General features: G+C 43.8%; 1 protein-coding gene across 4 annotated transcripts in view; it reads left to right on the forward strand.

Moving 5' to 3' along the window:
- Nucleotides 1-23,938, forward strand: part of LOC147898861 (putative magnesium transporter NIPA3) — a 76,151-nt gene that overhangs the window by 47,097 nt on the left and 5,116 nt on the right. For all 4 annotated transcript variants that reach the window (XM_087378920.1, XM_087378918.1, XM_087378921.1 and 1 more), the window contains 6 exons: nt 10,112-10,202; nt 10,367-10,527; nt 10,699-10,826; nt 10,925-11,062; nt 11,271-11,363; nt 11,472-11,595. In XM_087378920.1, coding sequence (XP_087235046.1) covers nt 10,112-10,202; nt 10,367-10,527; nt 10,699-10,826; nt 10,925-11,062; nt 11,271-11,363; nt 11,472-11,595 — 735 coding nt within the window. The remainder of the gene's footprint in view (nt 1-10,111; nt 10,203-10,366; nt 10,528-10,698; nt 10,827-10,924; nt 11,063-11,270; nt 11,364-11,471; nt 11,596-23,938) is intronic.

Here is a 23,938-nt window from a genome sequence, read left to right on the forward strand (position 1 = left end):
GCATGATCAGGAATAATGGCTTGTTTGTTAGCTCTACTTTGCTCTTCCTGCAAAAGCAAAGTAACTAGCTGATCAAAAGAATAGTGGTCTGGATTACCCATGGCCACTAATCGAAGGGTTGTAGCAAACCCTTGATATGTATCTGGTAGTCCATTCAATGTAGTACTGACAAGTTGTGAATTTGGCACCACCTCATCAATGTTGGCAAGTTGTTCCATGAGGTCCTTGACCTTTGTCAAATATGCATCCATTGACTCACCTTCATTCATATTCACTTCCTGTAATTGCCTTCTCAAATATGCAACACGAGCTTCATTGCGAATCTGATATAGAGAAGCCAATTTATCCCAAGCATCCTTTGCTGTCCTGCAAGACCGGATGTGTGGAATAATGATTCTCTTGCATGATAAAGCAATGCATGAATGTGCATTTGCATCTCTTGCATCCCATCTTGACTGTTCTTGAGTTGGAAGAGCAGCAGCAGGAGTGCTAGAGGAAGAGGCATCAGGAGGAGTACCACCTGCAGAAGGACCAGTAGTAGAAACAACCACTGTAGCATTGGCTGGCCTTAGATCAGCCCCAGAAACAATATTGCACAAATGCTTTGCAACAAGAATATGTTTCATGAGATAAGACCACATCGGATAGTTGGTGCCATCCAACTTATCATCTTCACGAAGAACTCCAAATAAATCTTGATTGTTCCCAGCCATAGCAACTGTGATAACCTCTAAAAGACCTGAAAACCCAAAAGCCTCAAGGCTATCACTGAAGCTGGCTGTCCCAAAAATGACAGCAATTATCTGCAAATTTCTGACCCAAATCAAAGGGCAAATGCAGATCTGACCCAAATGTGACTGTGACAGGCAATGTTCACTGCAAAAACATAAAATTTGGCAAAAGCCCCAAATTTATTGAGGGCAAATAGGCCAAAAAGAGAGCAAATTCAGAAAAGCGTATGGACGGGCATGCAGGGGGACTCCCGTGCAGCCTCAGCTAGGAGGGCTTCTTTCTTCAGGGAATGGAAGGATTCTCCTTTCTTCTCTGAATCTACTACAGGGTTGAGATGGCACTTTCAGCCTCAGCCTTGGTTTCTTTCCACCTCACTCTGAGGGGGTTTTTTATTATCCTCATGATTTCATGATGTATTCCGCTTTGAGCTTGCTCTCGCGGGTTTTTGTTCTTACTTAATAGAAGTCTTTTTCATGAAAAAAAAAAAAAAAAGAGAGCAAATTCAGAAAAGCCCCAAATTTTGCTGAAATTTTTGCAAATGTGACCCAATGTATGCAAATCTGATGCAAAAACAGCAAATTTGGCAAAAGCCCCAAATTTATTTAGGGCAAATAGGCCAAAAAGAGGACAAATGTGGGAAAGCCCCAAATTTTGCTGGACTCTCGCAAATGTGACCCAATGTCCTGCAAATCTGACTCAATATCTTGCAAAACTTGTACTGCAGTATCGAGGGAAGTACCAGCTGTACGGACAGCTCAAGTACAGTGTACGGCTGTATGGCTAGCTCGAGTACAACTGTACGATTGTACGGTTGTACGGCCGTACGTTGTACAGCGATGCGCAGGTACAGTGAAGGAGATGTACGACGATGCAATACGGCCAAGTGTAGTACGGACGTGCAATGCGGTGATGCAGTACGGTACGACGATGCAGTACAGCGATGCGCAAGTGTACGGCGACGTGCAGTACGGATGTGCAATGCGGCGATGCAGTACGGTGACGCGCAGTTGTACGGCGACGGCGATGTACGTGTTCACGTACGGGCTGTACGGCTAAGGTACTATATGCAGTACGGAACAGGTGAGACTGGATGCCTGGATCTACAGCACGAAAAATGGCGTCTGATGGCCACGGGTGCTGAAGGAGACCTCAACAAACTACAGGTGCTGAAGATATGTCGACCAGCAGGGCAGCAGACTTCCCAAAGAGCAATGGAGGACTCAGGGGCTGAGTAGAGCTGGAAGACAAGAGCAAAACCTGCTCTGATACCACTGTAGATGCGAAATGAAGAGAGAGAGTGAGAGTGCAGGTACAGGACGAGTCGAAGAGAAGTCACGTCAAACTTAGATTGATAGATAAGGTTCCTAAACACAAGTACAAAGTACTTGTATCTAGGCCTAGGACTAAGTGTCCTAGGTGTCACATAGGACTAAGTGTCCTATGTGGCATAGAAGGCACTAACACTATAAGTGCCTACACTTATGCCTACAAGGCACATACCATGGCCTATAGGGCATCACTAGAACCACCAAAAGATGGCCTACAATAACACACTGTGGACTAATTCTAGTCTCGGTGGGCGTCCCCACTAAATACATGTGCACACCTAAACAAATATAAAAATATATATTTATTCTCTGGTTGACCGGAGTCAACACTCTTGATCATAATTAAGGAGCTTTGACCAAGGGTCGAGGCACCTTAATTATAGCCAAGTCTCTCCAACCGAAGTTGGCACATCTTGGTTAACCGTGGTTAATCCTCTTGGCGCATGCCAAGTCTCGTTGACCGAAGTCAACACTCTCTGACCATAGTCAGCTCTGTAGTTCTCTGGTTAACCGTAGTTAACCCTCTTGGTAATAAACCAAGTCTCCTTGACCGAGGTCAATTTTACTTGACCAGAGTCAAGTATCTTTGACCGTAGTCAATTCTTTGACCATTAAAAGAACTCTTTGATCATAATTAACACATATAAAACTCTTTAATTATGATCAAATAAATGGTCAATTGTACTTTGACTTAGGATATTTACATTGTGGTGACATCCCCTCGGCTTCTATTCAGTTGACCTCAACTGAAAAGCTTCCTTGTAAACATCCAAAAGCTGTGGATGATCGGATAACATGTCTTCTTCCATCCACTTGGCATCTAATGCCGTATAATTCTTGAATTTTACAAGATACCTGTAAAACTCCTTGCCCTGAGGGCCTTTGCGTACAGTATGGTACACAATCTGCTCTGGCTGAAGGACCTCCTCCAGCTCATCCACTTCTGGTTCTGTAGGCTCTGGCCCTTGGAAATTCTTTAGAAGACTCACATGGAATGCATTGTGAATCCTCCAATGCTCTGGCAATGCTAACCTGTATGCAACCTCATTTATTCTTTCTGTAACCCTGAAAGGGCCATAGTATCTGGGAGATAACTTTGCATACACTTTCTGTTTGCCTTTAAACTTGCGGAGCCTAGCTTTTTCAAACTTCAAAAGTACCCAATCCCCTTCCTTGAGATCTAACTGTCTCCTATGCTTATCTGCAGCTCTTTTATGTTTCTCTTGAGACCTTTCGATTGCTGTCCGGACTTGGCTGTAAGCTGTCTGGAGGTCTCTCACAAACTGATCAGCTGCAAATATTTCATCTTTGGTCCTCGATATAGGTGGCAAGATCACCTTCCCATAAATGACCTCAAAGGGGGTTTTCCCTGTAGAGCTGTGTACTGTATTATTGTAAGCAAACTCTATCAATGGTAGGTACTTTTCCCAGTCTGAACCTTGGTCACCCACGTAGCATTTCAGCATATCCAATGCTGTAGAATTTGCTACTTCACTTTGACCATCTGTCTGGGGATGGAAAGAAGAAGAAAAATTCAGATTCGTCCCCATGTTATCAAATAAAGCTCTCCAGAATAGACTGGTCATTCTGGGATCTCGATCACTAACAATGGACTTAGGCATACCATGATGCTTAAAGATTTGTGCCATGAAAAGCTTAGCCATATGATCTGCCTTTATGGTTTTGCGAACTGGAATGAAATGAGCTTGCTTGCTGAATCTATCAATGATAGTCCAAATCCCATCATTCCCTGACTTTGATCTTGGCAAATCAAAAATAAAGTCCATTGTAATACTTTCCCATGGTGCCTGAGGCACGGGAAGAGGTATAAGTAGGCCAGGTGCCTTCCGTCTATCATACTTTACTTTCTTGCTGTTTGCATAGAGCTGATGATTTCTCAGCTCTTGAAACACTATAGCAAGATGTTCCTTGTGCTCTTCTTCTGTCTTTGAAAAGACTAGGATATCATCAAAGAAAGTACTTGTGAAATGCCTGTACTTTCGGAAGATGCGATCCATCATTCTATTGAATGTGGCTGGAGCATTTGTCAACCCAAAAGGCATCACTAAGTATTCATACAACCCGAATGTAGTGCGGAACGCTGTCTTGTGCACATTCTGAGGCTGTATCCTCACTTGGTGATAGCCACTCTTTAAGTCTATCCTACTGAAAACTGAAGCTCCATTTAAGTAAAACTGAAAACAAACCAGCGGTACCAAATTGCTTTATTTGCACAAGTTATAGTGACGAATTTTTGTCACTCATCAAGGATATTTTTAAAGCTACATTCATCAAAAGGCAGCTCCGCTCTAATCCATCATATACCTAGATGACAGGTAGGTGAAATGTGCTGGCAGAAACAGTCTCTGCAACTGTCTCTTTTTTTGTGTGTGTGTGGGGAACAGTAACCAGATGGAGTAACTGGCTGGTTACTCTAACCAGACTGACTGGTTTTGGTCTGGTTAGTTTGCAACTAGACTAACTGGGACTGGTTATACCAACCAAACTGGTCTGGTTAGGTCAGATTAACTGGACCAAGGTTGAACTAACTAGATACTGGTTCAACTAACCAGAGTTAACTAGTTGTAGTTAACTTAACCAGGGTTTCATTAACCACGGGTCAACCCACCAGGATTAACCATACCAGGGTTAACTTAACCACTGGCCTGCAAGGCTAGCTGCCACGTGTCTACTCTCTGCACATGCTTGTGCCATGTCAGCATCCACTCAGGCCTGCAATTGTCTGCCACATCAGCATGACACGTCACTACCACGTGTCAGGTGGCCAGGTCAGGGCCACGTCAACCACCTGCATGCACTGCCACGTCAGCTGGACCTGCTGGCTGCCACGTCAGCTGTCTGTCAGGCCTGCCACGTCAGCGCCACGTGTACGCCTGTGCCACGTCACCTGACCTGCTGGCTGCCACGTAAGCCTAAGGTTGAACCTTGGCTGAGAAAATATGTGCAGGCGAATCGTCTAGAGCATCGCGCCTCAGAGACCGTCGCGCGTCGCGGGCTTTTGGAGAATCTGTCACGGGACCTTCTAAAGAATCCGTCGCAGGACCTTCTACGTGCGCCTAACCATCAGGCCTCCGCCTTCCATTTCTTTAAGCAACGAACGATAAAAGCACCCGTTCAATGCAAGCGCCTCTCAAGCATAGCTTTGAGCGTCAAAGTCACTGGTCCTTCGTTGTCTCTTGAGAACCTGGCCGGCCTTATATAAGCGCAGCTTACGCATCCTTGTGCAAAAGTTGCACGCTTCCGTCGAGATAAAATTAAACACTGGGACACACAGACTCAATATCTTCCAGTGGCATCTTGTGTAAAACGATTCCTGGCACAGCACTTTCTACAGGATAATCCTTATGCAACCGAACAGATAAACGTTGATGCATCTCTTCGTTTGCAATTACATCTAGAGTCCTTTCCCGAGGCAATAGATAGCAGCTGGCTTCGCTTCTCCTACACCTACGCCAATCTCTAAGGTTCTCTTTTGCTAGATCGTCATAGTTTGGGAAAACTATGAGCCTTATGCTCTGATACCAATGTAATCGCTAGCCCTCTCTCTCGTGGAAGCTCGCTCATAATTTACTGCATAAATACTCATAAGAGCTCTCTCTCTCTCTCCAGGGTTAGGGAGTTTGGAGACTCAGCAGCAGGCAGAGCTCCGTTGCCATGGTTAGCACTTGCATCTTCTATGGAGTTGGCACGATCTGGGGCCCGATACTGCTGGTACTTCAGACTCACTAGGTGGCTCACATCTCTTGGACTAGACATGGATAGACTGCCTCCCTTCCGATACAGCATAGATGCCCCTCATCTCGAGTTGACTCGCCACGAGCTTAGTCAGGTCACGAGAGCAGACTTGCTGCAGCTTCATACGTACCGCACTTGGATTTATCCCACGCAGCTTCCGACGAAGATGGCCACATATCGTGACCACTTCCTTCGGATCTCAGGGGATGGATTTGTCATTCCACCAGGCTACACAGGTATCCACATGTCCCACTCACTGAGGATTGCCCTTGGCCAGCTTAGAGTCTCTTCGCATCAGCTCGAGATAGAGGCTGGTAGGATGCGACGCATGGAGGATGGACGGCGTCCAGGCCGAGAGACCAGGATCTGCCCTTGTTGCACCATGGGAGAGGTGGAGTCAGAGGAGCACTTCATTTGCAGATGCCCGCTATATTATGAGATCAGAGGGAGATTCCACTGTCTCTTCACGGATGGCTTTGGACCTCTCTCACGAGTGATGGATTATGAGGATCAGCATTGCCTAGCTCTTTATGTCAGGGAGGCCACTATGCTTCGACGACACTACCTCAGAGACCATCAGCACAGACCGGAGCGTGATAGAGCCCAGCCCGATAGAGCTCAGACACACGCTATACCAGATGACAGGTATCAGGAGGAGCACGAGGAGGTCAGAGCTCACACAGGACACATGCCTCCACCCTGTGGATGTACATATGAGATGGTTTGTAGACGCCGCAGGATCTTGTTACATAGGGGACGTACTCGCCGCTTCATCTCGAGACGATCCAGGATGATGGCAGCTTTTCGGAGGAGACTTACTCATGGAGATCTCGCTCCACCAGCCGCTCACCTCACTTTTGCTCAGATTTGTACTCTCATAGCAGGAGGCAGAGTCGATGGACAGGATTTCCAGTATTATTTTGGTTCTCAGACTCCGTGATACATGGACTTGTATCTTTGCATTGACATATTGTACTCATCCCCCCATTTTGCACCCAGGGGCGGTTTCCTTGCATCTAGCTTACTTTGTATTTAGGCTCGGATTTGACATTATGTGCTTTCACTTGCATTGTATTGCGTAGCACTTAGATGATATTCGACGATGCCTCTTCTTTGTGGCACGTTGATTTTGTGCTATCTTGTACGCAGAGTTCTTGATGTCCCATGGGCCCATTTTGGCCTTTAGTGGACAATAATACACTTTCTTTCTCTCTCTCTCTCTCTCTCTCTCTCCACACTGCTAGGGCCCAGGACAACATGTCGGGCTGGACCCCCCCCGAAGGTATTTTATTTCTTGAAGAGAGAATCTATTACAAGAGTTCAGCGTAGAGCTGCCTGATACATAAAATCCAAAACGTGAATGAATCATTACAAGAGCTTCAAGCTCATTTCAAATTGGCAACATGCCACTTGTCTAAAATCTAGACTAAGTCCTATTACATGCCACTAAGGACATTTCTGGAGTCTTCAAAGCACTTGGTCACGCGAACCGCCTCCTAGATGCTTGTTAGGCTCCTGTAGCGCTTAGGAAAATAACTCTTCCTAGGACCTGCAACAATTAATTAAAGCGCACCACCATGGCACCCATTAATTGTTAGCGCTTTGCATGCAAATAACACACTGTGGACTAATTCTAGTCACGGTGGGCGTCCCCACTGAATACATGTGCACACCTAAACAAATATAAAAATATATATTTATTCTATGGTTGACCGGAATCAACACTCGTGATCATAAATAAGGAGCTTTGACCAAGGGTCGAGGCGCCTTAATTATAGCCAAGTCTCTCCAACCGAAGTTGGCACAACTCTCCAACCGAAGTTGGTACATCTTGGTTAATCGTGGTTAACCCTCTTGGCGCATGCCAAGTCTCGTTGATCGAAGTCAATACTCTCTGACCGTAGTCAGCTCTGTAGTTCTTTGGTTAACCATAGTTAACCCTCTTGGTAATAAACCAGGTCTCCTTGACCAAGGTCAATTTTACTTGACGAGAGTCAAGTATCTTTGACCGTAGTCAATTCTTTGACCATTAAAAGAACTCTTTGATCATAATTAACACATATAAAACTCTTTAATTATGATCAAATAAGTGGTCAACTGTACTTTGACTTAAGATATTTACATTGTGGTGACAGTCAAAGTGAGGTAGCAAATTCTATAGCGTTGGATATGTTGAAATGCTACGTGGGTGACCAAGGTTCATACTGGGAAAAGTACCTACCATTGGTGGAGTTTGCTTACAATAATACAGCTCATAGCTCCACAGGGAAAGCTTCCTTTGAGGTCATCTATGGGAAGGTGATTCTGCCACCTATTCTGAGGACCAAAGGTGAAATATTTGCAGCTGATTGGATTTGGTGCTTTTAAAGTTCAAATAAGCTAGGCTCCGCAAGCTAAAGGGCAAGCAAAAAGTGTATGCAAAGTTATCTCCTAGGTACTATGGCCCTTTCAAGGTTATAGAAGAGATTAATGAGGTTGGATACAGGTTGGCACTGCCAGAGCATTGGAGGATTCACAATGCTTTTCAGTGAGTCTTATAAATAAATTTCAGGGACCAGAGCCAGTAACAGAGGATCCACCAGAAGTGGATGAGCTAGAGGAGGTCCTTCAGCCAGAGCAAATTGTGTACTATACTGTGAGGCGACCTAGGAATCAGACGTTGATAGCATTCTTAGATTCCATCATTAAGGATGTTGATGCTTGAAGAGGGAAGGAATGTTATGCTCGAGCTGAGGTAACATGACCATGGAACGATCAGTTAGCATTTTCCCTTTAGAGAATTGACAATTGTAAATAATATGTATTGCGGTTTATGTATATGGTCAAAGGGATTTAATGCCAAGTTCATCGATGAGGGTGATTTCTATAAGTAGGTGGGTCTAAAGGCCAAAAGCCTAGATGCTCCTAGAGATGAATTGTGCCTCAGGGCAATTGAGTCAAAGGTATCCCAAGAAGGGGTAAAGGGGGCATCTAAGGAAGGCTTTGAAAAATGGACATGTGGCATTCTAGGCCCAGCTAGGGAGATTGGGGGCTTTGCAGATAGAAGACGTGAAATGTAAAAAATGATTTGAAAATGTGAGTTTGTGTTAAAGAGCGAGGCTGGGTAGAAATCCGTGCAAAACACCCGTGATTCTCTTGTTTGGTTTTCAGAAAAAGTTATGGTCCTTGTCAACGGGGATGTATTGCTCATGATGGATTTTGGCTCATGGTCTCATATGCTTTTTTGGCTTTTTTGTTTATTAACTTGCTTGTTTATTTTTGCTTAGTCACCTGCTTCCTTTCTTCTTTATTTCTTGTTTTCTTTCTCTTTTGTTTATTTGACGTATTTTAGTAAGCACTGGGTTTGCCCAAGAGACTCCGCGGGTCTTTAGAAACCCAGTATAGCTGCTTATGCTTGGGCACTGATGACGACATAAGTGTTGCTTTGCTTGTTAAGTATGTCTTCCTTTTGTTTTTCATAAAAGTTTTTGTTTACCTCTTTTTTCTTCTCTTTCATTCTCTTTTATTTTCTGTGTAGATTTTTTATCTTTAGAACAATAAAAAATCTAAATTTGTATGATTGGACTTATTCTAGTCTTACAAAGGTATATAATGTTAATAAATCTTTCTTTCTTTCTTTCTCATCGTTCCTTTGTTTGCACTGCCCTGCAGGCAGTGCTCTCCTAACACTTTTGATTAAAAAGTGTCCCTCCAGTTCTTTTAGGCCTCATTTTACAATTTCTATTTTGAGTGACATCTCTCTCTCCTTCTCTCTCTCTCTTTCCCTCCCTCTTTCCTCCCCCCTTCCCATATGAACTCGTCTGTCCATCCATCCCTCTCTCTCTCTCTTCCCAAATCAACTCGTCCCTCCAAGGGCAGTGCTCACGAGTACTTGTACTCGCTTGTTTATTTTCAAAAGATTTAGTTTTAGTCCTATATGAAGGTATTTAAAGGCCACCTCCATTTACTTAAAGCATCCAAATTGTTGGGAATTGGACCTTCAACATCCACACTTGCAGAAAAATAGAGAAGCACTAGTCAGCCAAAGAGAGGAGGCACGAGGGAAGGGATCTTAGCTGGCTGGGATGCTGCAATACTCAGTTATTATACCCCTTTATTGAAGCATGAGGGAAGCTATACATACACAGGTGTTGGTTTGCAAAAAGAGAGAGCAAGAGATTAGAGGGGAGGGATTGTTAAGGCCTAGTTATATCTATCTTACAAAGAGAGCTGTAGGGAGTTTGAGAGAGGATTGTACATCTCTTTTTGTCCGCATATGTTCAATCAATGGCTTATTTGTACACACTGATTTACAGTGATCATCGGAGAAGCAGCAAATTTTGTGGCTTATGCTTATGCTCCTGCTATTTTGGTTACCCCTCTTGGTGCAATTAGCATTATTGTCAGGTAAAGGATCTTCTGTCCCTTTCAAACTAAAACGCATGAGTTGTTTTCTTCTGTCTGATGAAACATCCTAGGGGAAAAAATGCAGTAGGAGACAGTACAATGTCACGTGACACGTAAGAAGTACACAATTTTCGCTAACAAAATTAGTGGATCGCTATGGGCAGTGCTGTTTTAGCGCATCTGATTTTAAAGGAGAAACTTCACGTCTTTGGAATCTTGGGTTGCATCATGTGCATTGTGGGATCTGTTACAATGGTTATGCATGCACCAAGGGATCCAGATATTGGCTCTGTAAAAGAAGTTTGGCAACTCGCAACACAATCTGGTAATTTTAGATATTTTTATTGAGCTTTCTGTTAATAGGCTGTCAAGATGTCACATGATTCTTTGTGCAGCTGAAGAGTGGAAGAGACAGGCTCCCATAGTGTAGCTAGCGGTTCTTTTTCGTAATAGTTATTTGTTGTACCATAATTTTTCGGTTGGGTTTGGCTTGCAGTGTTTTTGATATATATGGCATCTGTGGTTGTGCTGGTTTTGGTCCTGGTGATCTTCTTTGTACCACAATATGGGCATACACATGTAACTGTATGCATTGGTATTTGCTCTTTGGTGGGCTCTCTTTCGGTATGCAATCATATGTTTACTGCTTTACTTGGTTACCCTTTGAAATTCATATCTCAGGGAGGTCAAAAAGCGCTACTAGCTCACACTTATTTGGACAGGTAATGAGCGTGAAGGCGCTTGGGATTGCCATCAAATTGTCATTTCAAGGGGATGATCAATTTCTTTATCCAGAAACGTGGATTTTTCTTACTATGGTCATCCTTTGTGTCTTGACACAGTTAAACTATTTAAATAAGGTGAGTTCTACTGGCCTGCTTTGCTGTGTATCTTCTTCTAAATGCTTTGCTGTGTGTCTTCTTCTAAAATTCAGTTTCTTATATATGTACAGATACATATACACATACATATACACATGGCTTACTATTCTAAAATCCAATTGCTTATATGTGTACACATACATAGACATAGCGTAGACGCTAAGAAGACACTTTGCAGTGATGTCAGGCTCTTGATGCATTTGATACAACATTGGTATCACTGATATATTATGTGATGTTCACGTCACTCACCATCCTTGCAAGCGTGATCATGTTTAAGGTGAGAACACAACTATAAAACTCATGATTATGCAGAAGTGATTGGGCAGAGTTGAGACATATCCTTAATGTAACTTTGCATCTGCTTGATTTGTGATCCGTTATACAGAATTGGGAGGGCCAGAGTTCTGCTAAGATCATCTCAGAAGTTTGTGGGTTTGTAATCATTATTTCTGGAATGACCCTGCTGCTAACCACTAAAGATCTTCAAGACTCCAAAATTATTGGAATGAGTAAGTTCCTATATATTGTGTGCCTTGGTGTTCCAACTTCTTTGATTGCTGTCTGGCTGGGAAATTTCAAAGAAAGCTTTGAGGCTTGGTCACCTGGTCACGGACATGAAGTTTTATCTTTGTTATGGTTATTTTGCTCTATGGCAGATGGTATTGCAAGCAGAAGAGGTAGAATTTCTTGTATAACTGATTCTAATTGCAAGCAATTAAACAGTCTGTGTTTGTACCTATACATTATTGCCTGTTGAGAGTGTGGGAAAGCCAGCAGCATGTAAGCCATCCAGAAGTTCAGCACATGCCACATGTAACGAGTAAGAATTGTCAAATGAAGGTTGCCTAGTGTACTCAATAGAAGTCTTCAGATGTCCCTGAGGCAGATAGTCTGTACAATAAAGCTTTGATAGCCACTATTCCCATTTCATTACCTTTTAATTTTTGCATGAAATAGCCTCTCAAATCACTACACTTCACTATGTACAAGTCACTAGTGTACTGGTCAGGCAAGGAGCAGGGTGTTGCCCATATTGCTTGTAGTTCATGGTGTGATGATGTATAGTCTTTGCTTAAATAACTTAGTTGCCTACTTAGTTGTCTTCAGAACTACCTGGAAGTTACACCTAATTTAGCAGGTCCAGATGCAGCAGGATCTTATAATCTGAAAAAGATGAACTCACGCCATTTCTCAAGGTAACGTTGAACTTACAAGAACTCATGAGTGCATTATTTCTGCAAGGTAAACATCATGGTTCTCAAAATTTCGGAGTTCAAGAGAGAGCCTGCTATGATGACAATTTTCATCAGTCATTAGCATTAGTTCCTGTTATACTAAGGTTATTGCAGTCCCTTTGCATAGGTCGTTCTCTTGGACTACGAGCAGATAGGGGACCAGGTTTACTGTTTACCGTTTACGGAGGTGGAGCCTTCGTGCTCTCGTTCTTTATACAAAAAGAAAATGCTCAACCAAAAGCTTGAGCCACCCCTCTATGTTGTCTTGGGTGCGGGGAGCAACGGAATGGAGATGGAATGCTAGGGAGAAAACAACAAGCTGAGGAAACGAGAGTACTTGTAAGTGGATAATGAGAAAGTACAAGTGGTGGCCAATATAGGCCCCAAAGTCAACCACAATAGTTGACCAATGAAGTCAACTTGAATCCTAATTGGCCTACAAGGCCATACCAGCGCTAAGTGCTAACAACCCCCCTCCATGATATAGCTGGAGGATCTTGGATACATCTCAGGTATGTCTGGAAACTATATCATGGTTGCACATATTGTGTGCCAAGTGTAAGACAGGCGCTCTCGAAGATATAATGATTGTGCACCTCAATGTGCTTGGTACGCATATGAAAGAGAGGATTACGCGCAACGGCCAAAGCACTATGGGTGTTAGTGCAGATCATAGTAGAGGAGGTGTATATCAAGATCTGCAAGTAACTTACGAAGCCAAACACACTCTATAATGGTTGTAAAGGCTGCCCTATACAACTTGAAGTAGCAATTGTAGCCTTCACATGCATGTTTTGTAATTGCATGCATGGGTGGAAGATCTACCACCATGTCCTTTGAAAGCATCTTCACCTAATTGTTAAATTTTAGATGCCCTAATCTCTCTTGCCATAAGTGAGTATTGGAAATCACAAATTCAGCAATGGCATTAGCTTTGATTGCATCCTGTTTTTCAAAGATATCAAGGTGATACAGCCTGTTGTTAGGTGTCACAGTGAGCACAATATAGTTATTATATCGGTTATCATACACAGCACAACGATGACCATCAAAAAGAACTTTGAAGCCATTTATGGAGATGGCTGAAATAGAAATCGAAATTTTCTTGATACATTACATACACTGTATCTTCTGACATTGAAGTGACTTGCACGTGCCCAATCCCTTTCATGGGATATGTTGCATTGTTCGCACAAGTGATAATGCCCTCATGTGAAGCATCTCTCAAGGACTAAAATAGAGATTTGCAGGAGGTAATGTGCTTACAAGCACTGCTTTCAAAGTACCAGGCTGACATAGAATCTGAAATAGGTAAAGCTGAAGCATGCATGTCTGGATTGTAATGGCAGGTCACAACAAATGCCCTCTCATCCTGAGCCAAGTTTGCTGCCTCATGAGGGTGATAATGGGCAGCAGGGGCATGTGTGGACTGCAAGACCATTTTGTTGTTTTTTCTTCTCCAAAGCAATGGGCTTCTGACATTCAGAGATGTCATGGCCGGGCTTCCTGCAATAATTACAACATTTCATCCTGTTAGCAGGAGAAGAAGATGATGAGGTGCCAGATGAAGGTTTGGGCTTGCTGTAATTTCCCACCCCTTTGTCTTTGCCTTTGCCTCTATAATATGGTGGCAAAGGCCTGATTTGCATGAGTAGAAGAAGCCTTGTTTTGATGATTGTGCTCCTCCTGCAGGAGTAGGGAAACAATTTGATCGAAAGAATAGTGGTTGGGGTTACCCATGGCCACTAGCCTCAATGTCGTAGACGTTACCTGTGAATATGAGAGAATCTCATCAACATTGTTGAGCTGCTCTCTAAAATCCTTAATTTGTGTGAGGTAGGCATCCATGCTGTCCCCTTTATTTCTCTTAACACCATCGATCTGCTTGTGCAAATAGGCAACCCTCACCTCATTCCACATCTGATAAAGATTGGCTGAAATATCCCAAGTAGCCTTGGTTGTCTTGCAAGACCAAATGTGAGGGATTCCCCAAAAATTAAGTGCCGTGCAAACGTAAAAGCCTTAAGGCTACAATACAATGAGCTGGATGCTCAAGAGTGGACGACGAATTTGCAAATGTCAACTCAAAGAAATGATATGCTAGCCTATTGAAGGGATCTCCTATACAATATGCACTTGACGTTGAGTCTAGTATGTCACAATGCACCCTAGTGTAGGATGCATGTAATATTCCCTTCTCCTTAACTTGGCAATAGATGCATCACCTTCAAGTAATCTGCCAATATCTTAGGAAACTCTGAAAGAAATCTTTGTCTAACCAAACCGCCTCATGGGTTTCTCGATCTCGGAACTTTATGTAAAACTACTAGATGTGTCATCCTGACCCATGTTTTTTAATGATAGGGAACGGTACACAAAATCTTGAAGGAAATCTTGGGTATTGCTCGCCCATGGGTCTGTCCTCTTGTTGTAGTACTACCCAATGGCCACATTACTGGCATTCGTGATAACCAAAGAATGGATCATACCAAGATGCTAACTTTAACGCTGATGGTGTGAGGGCCAACCATTGCCAATCATGGAAGGCTTGTAAAGCTGGGTCGATATCTGAAATCTTTTGCCTAGGTGTCTTCATCCCTTTCAATAAATCTGTGAGAGTTGTTGCATATGTTGAAAACCTGTCCATGTGCACTTTAGGCTTGGCAAAGGCCAACAAAGGAGTGGATCTCTTGAGCTGTCATGGGGACACAATGGTCTGAACCTTTTCAGGGTCCAAGCAAATGCCGTGTGCACTTATATTGTATCCCAAATACTTGATCTCTATCAGCCCAAATTCACTCTTCTTGGCATTGAGATAGAGCTGACAATCTCGTAAACTTGGAGAGTGTCCTGTACATCCTTCCCATGCTGCTTTACAGTAGCAAAAAATATAAGAAAAAGATCGAGAAATATGGATAGACACACTCCTATATTTTGAGTAGACAACCTCGACATCATCTTGTTTAATGTTGGCGGTGCATTCTTGAGTTTGAGGGCATGACCACGAACTCATAATGAGCTCATTCTGTCTTGAATGCCATCTTGGGGGTGTCAGCGTCAAGAATGCAGACAAGATGGTAGCCACTTTTCAGATAAATCTTTGAAAATTACTTGGAACCATCTAGCCTTTCTAGGATCTTCTCTGTGAGGTATAAGGAGACTTATTGCTTACTAGTACCGTGTCGAGTATCCTATAGTCAACACAAAGGCGTGCTGACTAAACCTTTTTCTGGATGAAAAGTATCGGAGTTGCAAACAAAGAAGAAGCAGCTTGGATAAACCCTGCGTGCGGTAACTGAGACAACTACTTCTCCAATTCTCCGTCCATAGACTTGGAAAGCCTAGTAAGGAAACTTACTTGTGGAGTGGAACCTTGGACCAACTCAATACTATGATTCTCAAGCCTATTGGGCAGAAGTTGAGGTGGAAGATCACCTTAGAGCATACTCTTTCAGTAGATCGACCACGCTTTGGAATTGGCTGAACTATGATGTACTGGCAACGAACATATATAAGTGCGCAGATTGCGCCCTTGCAGATGGCACAACGAGCTTGGATATGTGAAATCCATAATATTCTGGGCATGATCCTATCCCCTTGAATGATAGCAGGCTGAGGAAGACCTTCTGCAATGGTGAAGGTATCTTGCCGCCAATCGGGACCAGGTGAATCCTCACTGAACCACTTAATCCCTAAAATCATGTTGCAATCAAGCAAAGGTGCGCAAATGAGGTCTTTTGAATTGAAAATTAGAATTGAGTGGCCTTGTGTGTGATCTGCATGCGTAAACCTAGATTGCAGCCCATCTTCTTGGCCAACTGTGGGGAGATGGCATCTTCGGAACTCCACATATCAAACATGACAATAATCTATTGCCTTTAGCTGTACTATAGGCCCGATAAGAGCCCTCTTTCGGCCTTTGAGATTGCCTCGCCACTGAAGGTACAGCCTTCAATGAAGGCGAGACTGAATTTGCAGTTGAAGTCAGAGGAGCCGAAGCGGCTGCTGCAGATGCCACGATCAAAACCGCTGATTGGCAGCCTTCTCGGCCAACCACTTCAGAGAATCCTTCTTCCTGTGCCTTGCAAGCTAATTGCAAAAGAAACATCGATTTTTGTTCGTCAGGCTAACTTCCCATAATGGCTTCCTTTGCTTTCTCAATGGGGTCTTCTTAGGCTTGTTGTCCTTCTTTCCTTAGATGATTGTTGACTGACTTTCTTCTGGTTCTGCATGTCCTGCTATGTGCCTTTGCTTGTGGGTGTTGAGGGCTGCTATGGGGCCTTGGCACCTCATTGGACCTGGTTGGGCTTTCCTCCATGCAACACATCTCTTGATTCTGAGCGAGAGCCATTAAGAACCTGGAGAGTGGGGGCTTCTATGTGGGTGTGCCCGACTTGAAAAAAAATCACTTAGCGACTTTGGGGGCCTAGAGGACTGGTTAAAGGCCTGTTTCAGGCTGGCTTTCTGATTGCTTGTTGGGTCTAACTAGGCCAGCATTTTAGCTGACCAAGGTGGGGTCAATTGGTTTTCCAAGTTCTGGTTAGCCGACTTGACCTGGATCTCTTGCCTCATACTCTCTCTCTCTCTCTCTCTCTCTCTCTCTCTCTCTTCCCCACCAAGTTTTGTAAAACCCGCGTGGGTCTTGGTGGTTAAGGCTCTGGTTTCTGTCGTTGGGTGTTGTGTGTTCGATCCTCAGGGATCGACGTCGGATGAGTCAGAACTGGCTCCTTGGGATTGTTCCTACGACGTTAAAAAACTATCTATCTATCTCTCTCTCTCTCTCTCTCTCTCTCTCTCTCTCTCTCTCTCGTATGCTTTTGCAATGTGGAATGTTAACATGGTATTATGTTATTTAGAAGCTTGGGCTTGGACTTGGAGAGTGTGGGGTTGACAGTCTACCGCGTGCAGTAGTGACGCATGTGAGAGGTTGCTGGTGGTTGGTTCTGGGATACTATCACAGTCCACTGCACCCACCCTTAATCGCATTGCGCATGGATAAAATGATTGCCCATGTCTCAATTGTGTGGTGATTGCTCAAAATAGTGTAACATGGACGACTCAGGCTGAAGGTGAACCACTGTCGATTTGAGGGCGGTGTAGCAGAGACTATGGACAGGATATGTTCTGATTTAATTGTTCGAGGTTCCTGGATGTGATGTGTATTGGGCGTGTTTGTACTACAGTTCATCATTCTTTACTTGGAATTCACTGCATACTGGTATGGGAAATCAAAGCCAAGCCTATCTTTTAACTGTTCATGGTGGCAATGTTTCAGGAATCGGGGCTGTTAAGTGCTCTCTCTAAGGTGATTTCAGTATTTCACGGTGCTGGAGGGTCCATGGTTACATTTTCATCAGCTTTCTTCTTCAGGCTTATGCACATTATGAGCTGCAGAGAGGGTGTTAGAATTAAGAGCATCTCATATGTGGAGAGTGAGACCTTCTATGTGGCCATGCTCACCTAGAAAGGAGTAGGCTAGTTGGGGCGGGGGGGGGGGGGGGGGGCTAGAGGGCTGGTTAAAGGCCAGTTTTAGGCTGGTTTTCAGATAACTAACCAAGCCAGCATTTTGGCTGACCAAGGTTGGGTCACCTGACCTGACCCGTGTTGGTCAAGCAGGCCGTCTTGGTCAGCTGTTTGCAGCTCCTATCAGCACCCTATTAATAGGACTTTCCTGTCACGTTTGGAGTGTTCCATTCCACCATTACACAGCCCCTTTGTTTGGGACTGTTTTCCATGTTATCAACGAAGTTATCTTGCCTCATACTCTCTCTCTCTCTCTCATAACCCAAAAAGTGCTTCATTAAAAGCAAGGGAAGAAGTACTGGAATGCCATGTAATCACTGGTATGACGAGGACTGCAAAGATGCAAATAGAGCCTAAAAAACAGCAAACACGGAAGAGAAAGAAGACAAAGCACGAATGTCTAAGCAGGTGGTAAGGAACTAAAAATGGATATTTCTCAAGAGCAAACAGATTTTGAGGAACTAAAACAAAATCCCAAAAAGTTCTTTTAGAAATTACATGGCAATAAACCTCAAGAGAGGAAATCACAATGGGAAGACAAGCTTTACAAAAGGGATGGGGAAGAGAAACTATACGATCAAGATAGCAAATGGAATCATAACTGAGGAAGACGTGGATGAAGGCCTGAAAGAGTTGGCTCCTGGCACACAAGGGCTGGTAGCAGAAATGTTAACATTGGGAGGGGAGAAGACAACGGAAATGCTTACTAAGCTTATGAATATGGCTCTAGAAGAAGGGTTTCCCTCGGAATGGCAGCTTCGTAGGATTGTACCGATTGATAAAGAGGGAGATAGTAAGATGGCAAAGAATTATCAGAAAATCATGGTAAGTAGTCTAATGGCAAAGCTGTATGGCACTAAATGGGCAGAGCACTCTGCAGTTGATCAATTGGTTGCCATAAGGGCTGCAATAGGAGTCAAATCTAAGAAAGAAGCGGTTTACTATTGCTTTGTAGATTTCAAGAAGGCCTTCGATATAGTATCATATAAGAAACTATCAGAAAGGCCGGAAAAGCTACAAGTCTCTCAAGAACTCCAAGAGGCCACATACCAGCTATATGTGTGTGTTCTAGTAGAGTTAGTACAACCGTTAGTGGATGGATCAAGCTCTGAGGGGAAAGCTATCATAAGCAGGGATATAGGGGTTAAGCAAGGCTGCCCCCTCTCACCAACCCTTTTCGGCCTCTTTATCGACAAGTTGGAAGAGTTGATGAGAATACATAGCAAGGAGGGTGTACAGACTGCAGGATATGCGCTGCTAATGCTTATCTATGCAGATGATGTGATATTCTTTGTTTTTTTGGGATAGAAGAAAGATTAGTAGAAAGAATAGAAACTTTAACACAAACACTTTCTAATAAGGGAGTTAGGGGTTAAGGCAGACATTCTACCCCATCCTATGTTAGAATTATAGATATAATTCAGCAGTGACCAATGTAATTTAATAAGCTAGTTAGGGGCACTTTTCCCTCTTTAAGAGGTTTTTCCCCCTAACCGCAATTAGTCCACTAACTATGGTTAGTGACTACTAAGGTTTTGTCATTAGGACAAAACCTTATCTCACTCCTTCAGTTGTATCTCTCACACTCTTCTATTGCAACTAAGCTCTCAAGCTTTCAAGCTCTGAGCTCACTCTCTTGCTCTCTCTCCACTCACACTAACATTTGGTATCAGAGCAGGTTTAAGAGCTTCGTGCTCCCTGCTCCCTTCAGCTCCTGCTCTCAGTCTCGTTGAGCGCCTGCAAGCTCCTGCTCCTGCTCCATCGCCATCGTCGTCTGTACAGATTGTCCGTACAATCTGTACGGACTGATTTCGTACAGTCCCGCACTGTACATGTGTTGCTCGTCCGTACCTGCGTTGCCTTCCATATTGTTTCGTACAGCTCGTCGCCGTACATCTGCCCGTGAAGAACTCCCGTACAACTCCTGTACTGCATTCTGTACAGCTCCTGTAGCTAGTCCGTACGTTCGCCGTACATCTGTGACAGCAACGCCGTACACATCGTCCGTACTGCACACGTGTCTCCGTACAACCGTACAGTCCACGATCGTACAGTCCAATCGCAAAACCGTACTTGTAGATCCGTACCTGCTACCTCGATCTGTACATTCTGCCGTACTGCAGATCCGTACGTACTCGCCATCCAGCCTCTTTGGTAGGCATTCTTGCAGTTCTTCTGCAACATTTGCAGATCTGGTGGTATTTGTGCAGACATTTGCAGTCATTTGGGTATTTTCGGGTTCGTAGTTGCTTATGAAGTAGACATTGCAGGCAAATTGAGAGGTTTAGCCCAGAAATTTGGGGCTTTTAGTTTTGCAGTACAATTTCTTGCAAAAATTTGGGGATTTTGTGAAATTTGGGGCTTTTGCAGACAGAGTGCAATTTTTGCAACATTTGGGCCTTTTGATCAATTTGCCCCTTTTTGGTTGCAATTTCAGGCCTATTTTGGGGCTTTTGTGTTGGGAGAGCAATTTTGGAGATTTCAGTTCACGCTGCCTTTCTTGAAGTGTTTTGCAGCACTTTTGGCAGATTCTGGAGAGTTTTTGATGCTTGGACAGATTTCTAACAGTGCAAGTGCAGAAATCTGTGATGCATTTACAGCCAGTGCTTGGCTGTGTTTTTTGGGAGTTGTGCATTTCATTCCCAGTAAGGGAATTCAGTTTTGTATCTGCTAAAATCTCTTTCTCAGATATGGCCCAGCAAAATCAGAATGATTTCCAGTTCGGTGGTCTTTCACAGGAAGACAAGTTGGATGGTACCAACTACTCCCTCTGGAGTTTTATTTTTTTTGCGCAAAAAGTAGTGCTAGTTATATTACTTGAAAGCGAGAGTACAAGAAGGCCTGAAGGCCAACGGGCTGTAATCACAAAACGGATTCAGCCCGAGAAGTCAAACTGCTAAATACAAGCCTCTTAGGGCCTAATCATCGGAGAGTGGACAAACAACCACGGTGGAGGGGCGTAATGCCACTGAAGACTCTGAGTGGAGTGCTGAAAGAATAACTCCTGGTGGTCCCAGTCGCGAAGGAAACGTCGTCTCTTTTCCTTCCCTGCCCGGGACTCTCCCTGAACCCTCTGGAGTTTTATGGTACGCAATATTCTGATTTCTCGCAATTTATGGGATTATGTGAATGGGGATGAGATCTGACCAGCAGATATGGCACCTAATACCCCTCCTCAGCAAGGAGGAGGAAGAGGTCGTGCACAGGGTGCAGCTGCAGGACAGGTTGTTGGTGCAGCTGTAGCCACCACTCCAGAACAAAAGAGATGGGATTCAAGGGATGCCTTAGCTTTGTCATGCATCTCTCTTTCAGTGAAAAGATTTATCATTCTGCATATCCGGTCGTGTAAGACCTCGAAGGCAGCGTGGGATATCTTAGAAAGCATGTATGCAACCCAGAATGATGCAAGGGTATCTTTCTTGAAAAGAGAGTTAAGTAATACACATATGGAAGAGGGTGACTCCATGTCAGTCCACCTCACAAAGCTACAGGATCTCAGAGAGCAATTATTGAACATTGATGAGATTATTCCTGATTCAGAGATGATTACCACCACTCTGAATTCTCTTCCTGAGACTTATCTCAGCTTTCATACCTCGCTGAACTTATCATTGAGGGGGGGTGCAAATCCTCACTTTTCATGAGTTGATAGGACTTCTGCTTCAGGAAGAGCAGACCAGGAAAAACTTGGCTTCACGTGCAGGTGAACAAGCTATGCTCTCAAAGTTCATTTCAAAAACAAAGGGACAAGCAAAGACATCAGTAAATCAGCCTTCCAGTGGGTCACGACAGCCTTCACAAAAGGCTAAGAATGATGCAAGTAAGTCCAAGAAGAAGGGTTTTTGTCATTACTGCAAAAAGCGAGGTCATCACATTGTAGAATGCAAGAAAAGGCTTGCAAAAGAGAAGGAAAACAGCTCCGGTATGGCTGTTTCAGATTCAGCTTCTCATGCATCTGACAGTGGGGATGCTGCAGCCAACTTTGTTGGACAGGATTATGCCTTTTTATCTTGCATTTCAGATTTTAGGCTGGCTGCTCCAGATGCTCGGGATAGTACAGCCACTTGTAATGATGATACATATGCCTTTTTGACTTGCAGTTATGATCCTTCCACGGATGCATCAGCTTTCAGTGTCAATGAAACACTGAATACTTGGTATTTTGACAGCGGTGCCTCCAAGCATATCACTTCTAGGAAGTGTCTCTTCACTTCCTTGCATCCACCTCCCGTTGGTAAGAAAGTCACTTGTGCCAACAACTCGTCATATTCAGTACGAGAAGTTGAGCTTACCGCCATTGATGGCTCAGTTTTCAGACTTTCAGATGTCTTGTATGTGCCTGGTATCACCAAGAATCTCCTTTCAGTGTCCACTCTTAACAGGGCTGGATTTCAGGTCATCTTTGAGGATGACAAATGTGCTGTCCGAGACAGGGAAAATGATTATGCCTTGAGATTATCTGGTTTATTTGGTACTCTGCTGTGTGGGCTTTTTCAGCTTGATCTTTTTGAGAAAAGAGCAGCCCATGCTCTTGCAGTTTCTACTCCTACTGCTGCCATGCAGAATGCAGAGTTATGGCATGCTAGATATGGCCACATGCATTACAACAGCTTGATGACACTTCAGAAGCACTCTATGGTTGATGCATTGCCACCTCTTGAGATACCTTCTCCACATGCCTGTGAAGGGTGCATTTTAGGCAAGATGCATAGATTCCCCTTCAAAAAGGATGGTTCAATTAAAGCTGTCCGAAAATTACAGGTTATACATAGTGATGTCTGTGGTCCCATGAGGACTCCATCATTGGGTGGTCATCTCTACTTTGTTACTTTTATTGATGATTCCTCCAATTTCACTTGGGTCTTTGGGCTGAAGTGCAAATCAGAAGTGTTCATGGTGTTTAAACACTTTTCAGCCATGGTTGAAAATGAAACTGGACTCGAGATACAGACATTGCGCACAGATAGAGGTGGGGAATACTTGTCTGCAGATTTTGATGCCTTTCTAAAAGGCAAGGGTATTGTGCATCAGCTCACAGTGAGGCTGACCCCTCAGCATAATGGCAAAGCTGAGAGGAAAAATAGAACTCTTATGGAGATGGACAGATGTATGCTGAAAAGCAAGCACATGCCTTGCAAATTTTGGCTTGAAGGTCTAATGTGTGCCAACTACATCTTAAATCGGTCTCCCACTAAGGCTTTGAAAACAAAAACTCCCTATGAAGTCTGGAATGGGAGAAAGCCTTCAGTGGATCATTTCCGTGTCTTTGGATGCCTTGCATATGCTCATGTGCCAGTTGAATTTCGGCATAAGTTGTCAGATAAGGCAATTAAGTGCATATTTGTTGGGTACAGTGCAGAAAGCAAGGGGTACCGTCTCTACAATCTTGCTACACGCAAGATCATTGTCAGTAGAGATGTGATATTGCAGAAAATTCAGCTCACACTCAGGCTGAATTTCGTATGCCTTCTTCTTCAGAGGATGTTTTGCCACCTCCACAGGATGTCTTGCCACCTCCACAGGCAGTGGAACAGGTGGTTCAGCAAGAAATTGCAGACATACATGCAGCAAAAACAGTCCCAAACTGGCTGTTACAGACTCTCAGGGAGAGTAAGATTGATGCTCCATTACCTGGCAGGACTCGCAGTGCAGTAAGGCACATGGAAGGTGCTAATTTAGTGGAATCAGCATATGCAGGTACTCTTCTCGATGAGGAGGAGCCTGCAACATTCGAAGAAGCAAAGGACAATGTGCATTGGATGAATGCCATGCACGATGAATTGCAGTCCATTCAGAAAAATCAGACTTGGGATGTCGTAGACTTGCCACCAAGTAAACATGCCATTGGTACACGATGGGTTTTCAAGGTGAAACGGAAGCCAGATGGCTCCATTGACAGATACAAGGCAAGGCTGGTTGCCAAAGGCTATGCTCAGAAAAAGGGCATAGATTATGAGGAAACTTTTGCTCCTATATCCCGGATGACCACCATCCGATCTGTTATTGCAATGGCTGCACATTTTGAATAGAATGTTCATCAGTTGGACATTAAAACAGCCTTCCTAAATGGAGACTTGTTGGAAGAGGTTTATGT

Source organism: Dipteris shenzhenensis, chromosome 9 (genome assembly GCF_047967505.1).
Source record: "Dipteris shenzhenensis isolate YYH24624 ecotype China chromosome 9, Dip_SZ_1.0, whole genome shotgun sequence".
Lineage (NCBI taxonomy): Eukaryota > Viridiplantae > Streptophyta > Polypodiopsida > Gleicheniales > Dipteridaceae > Dipteris > Dipteris shenzhenensis.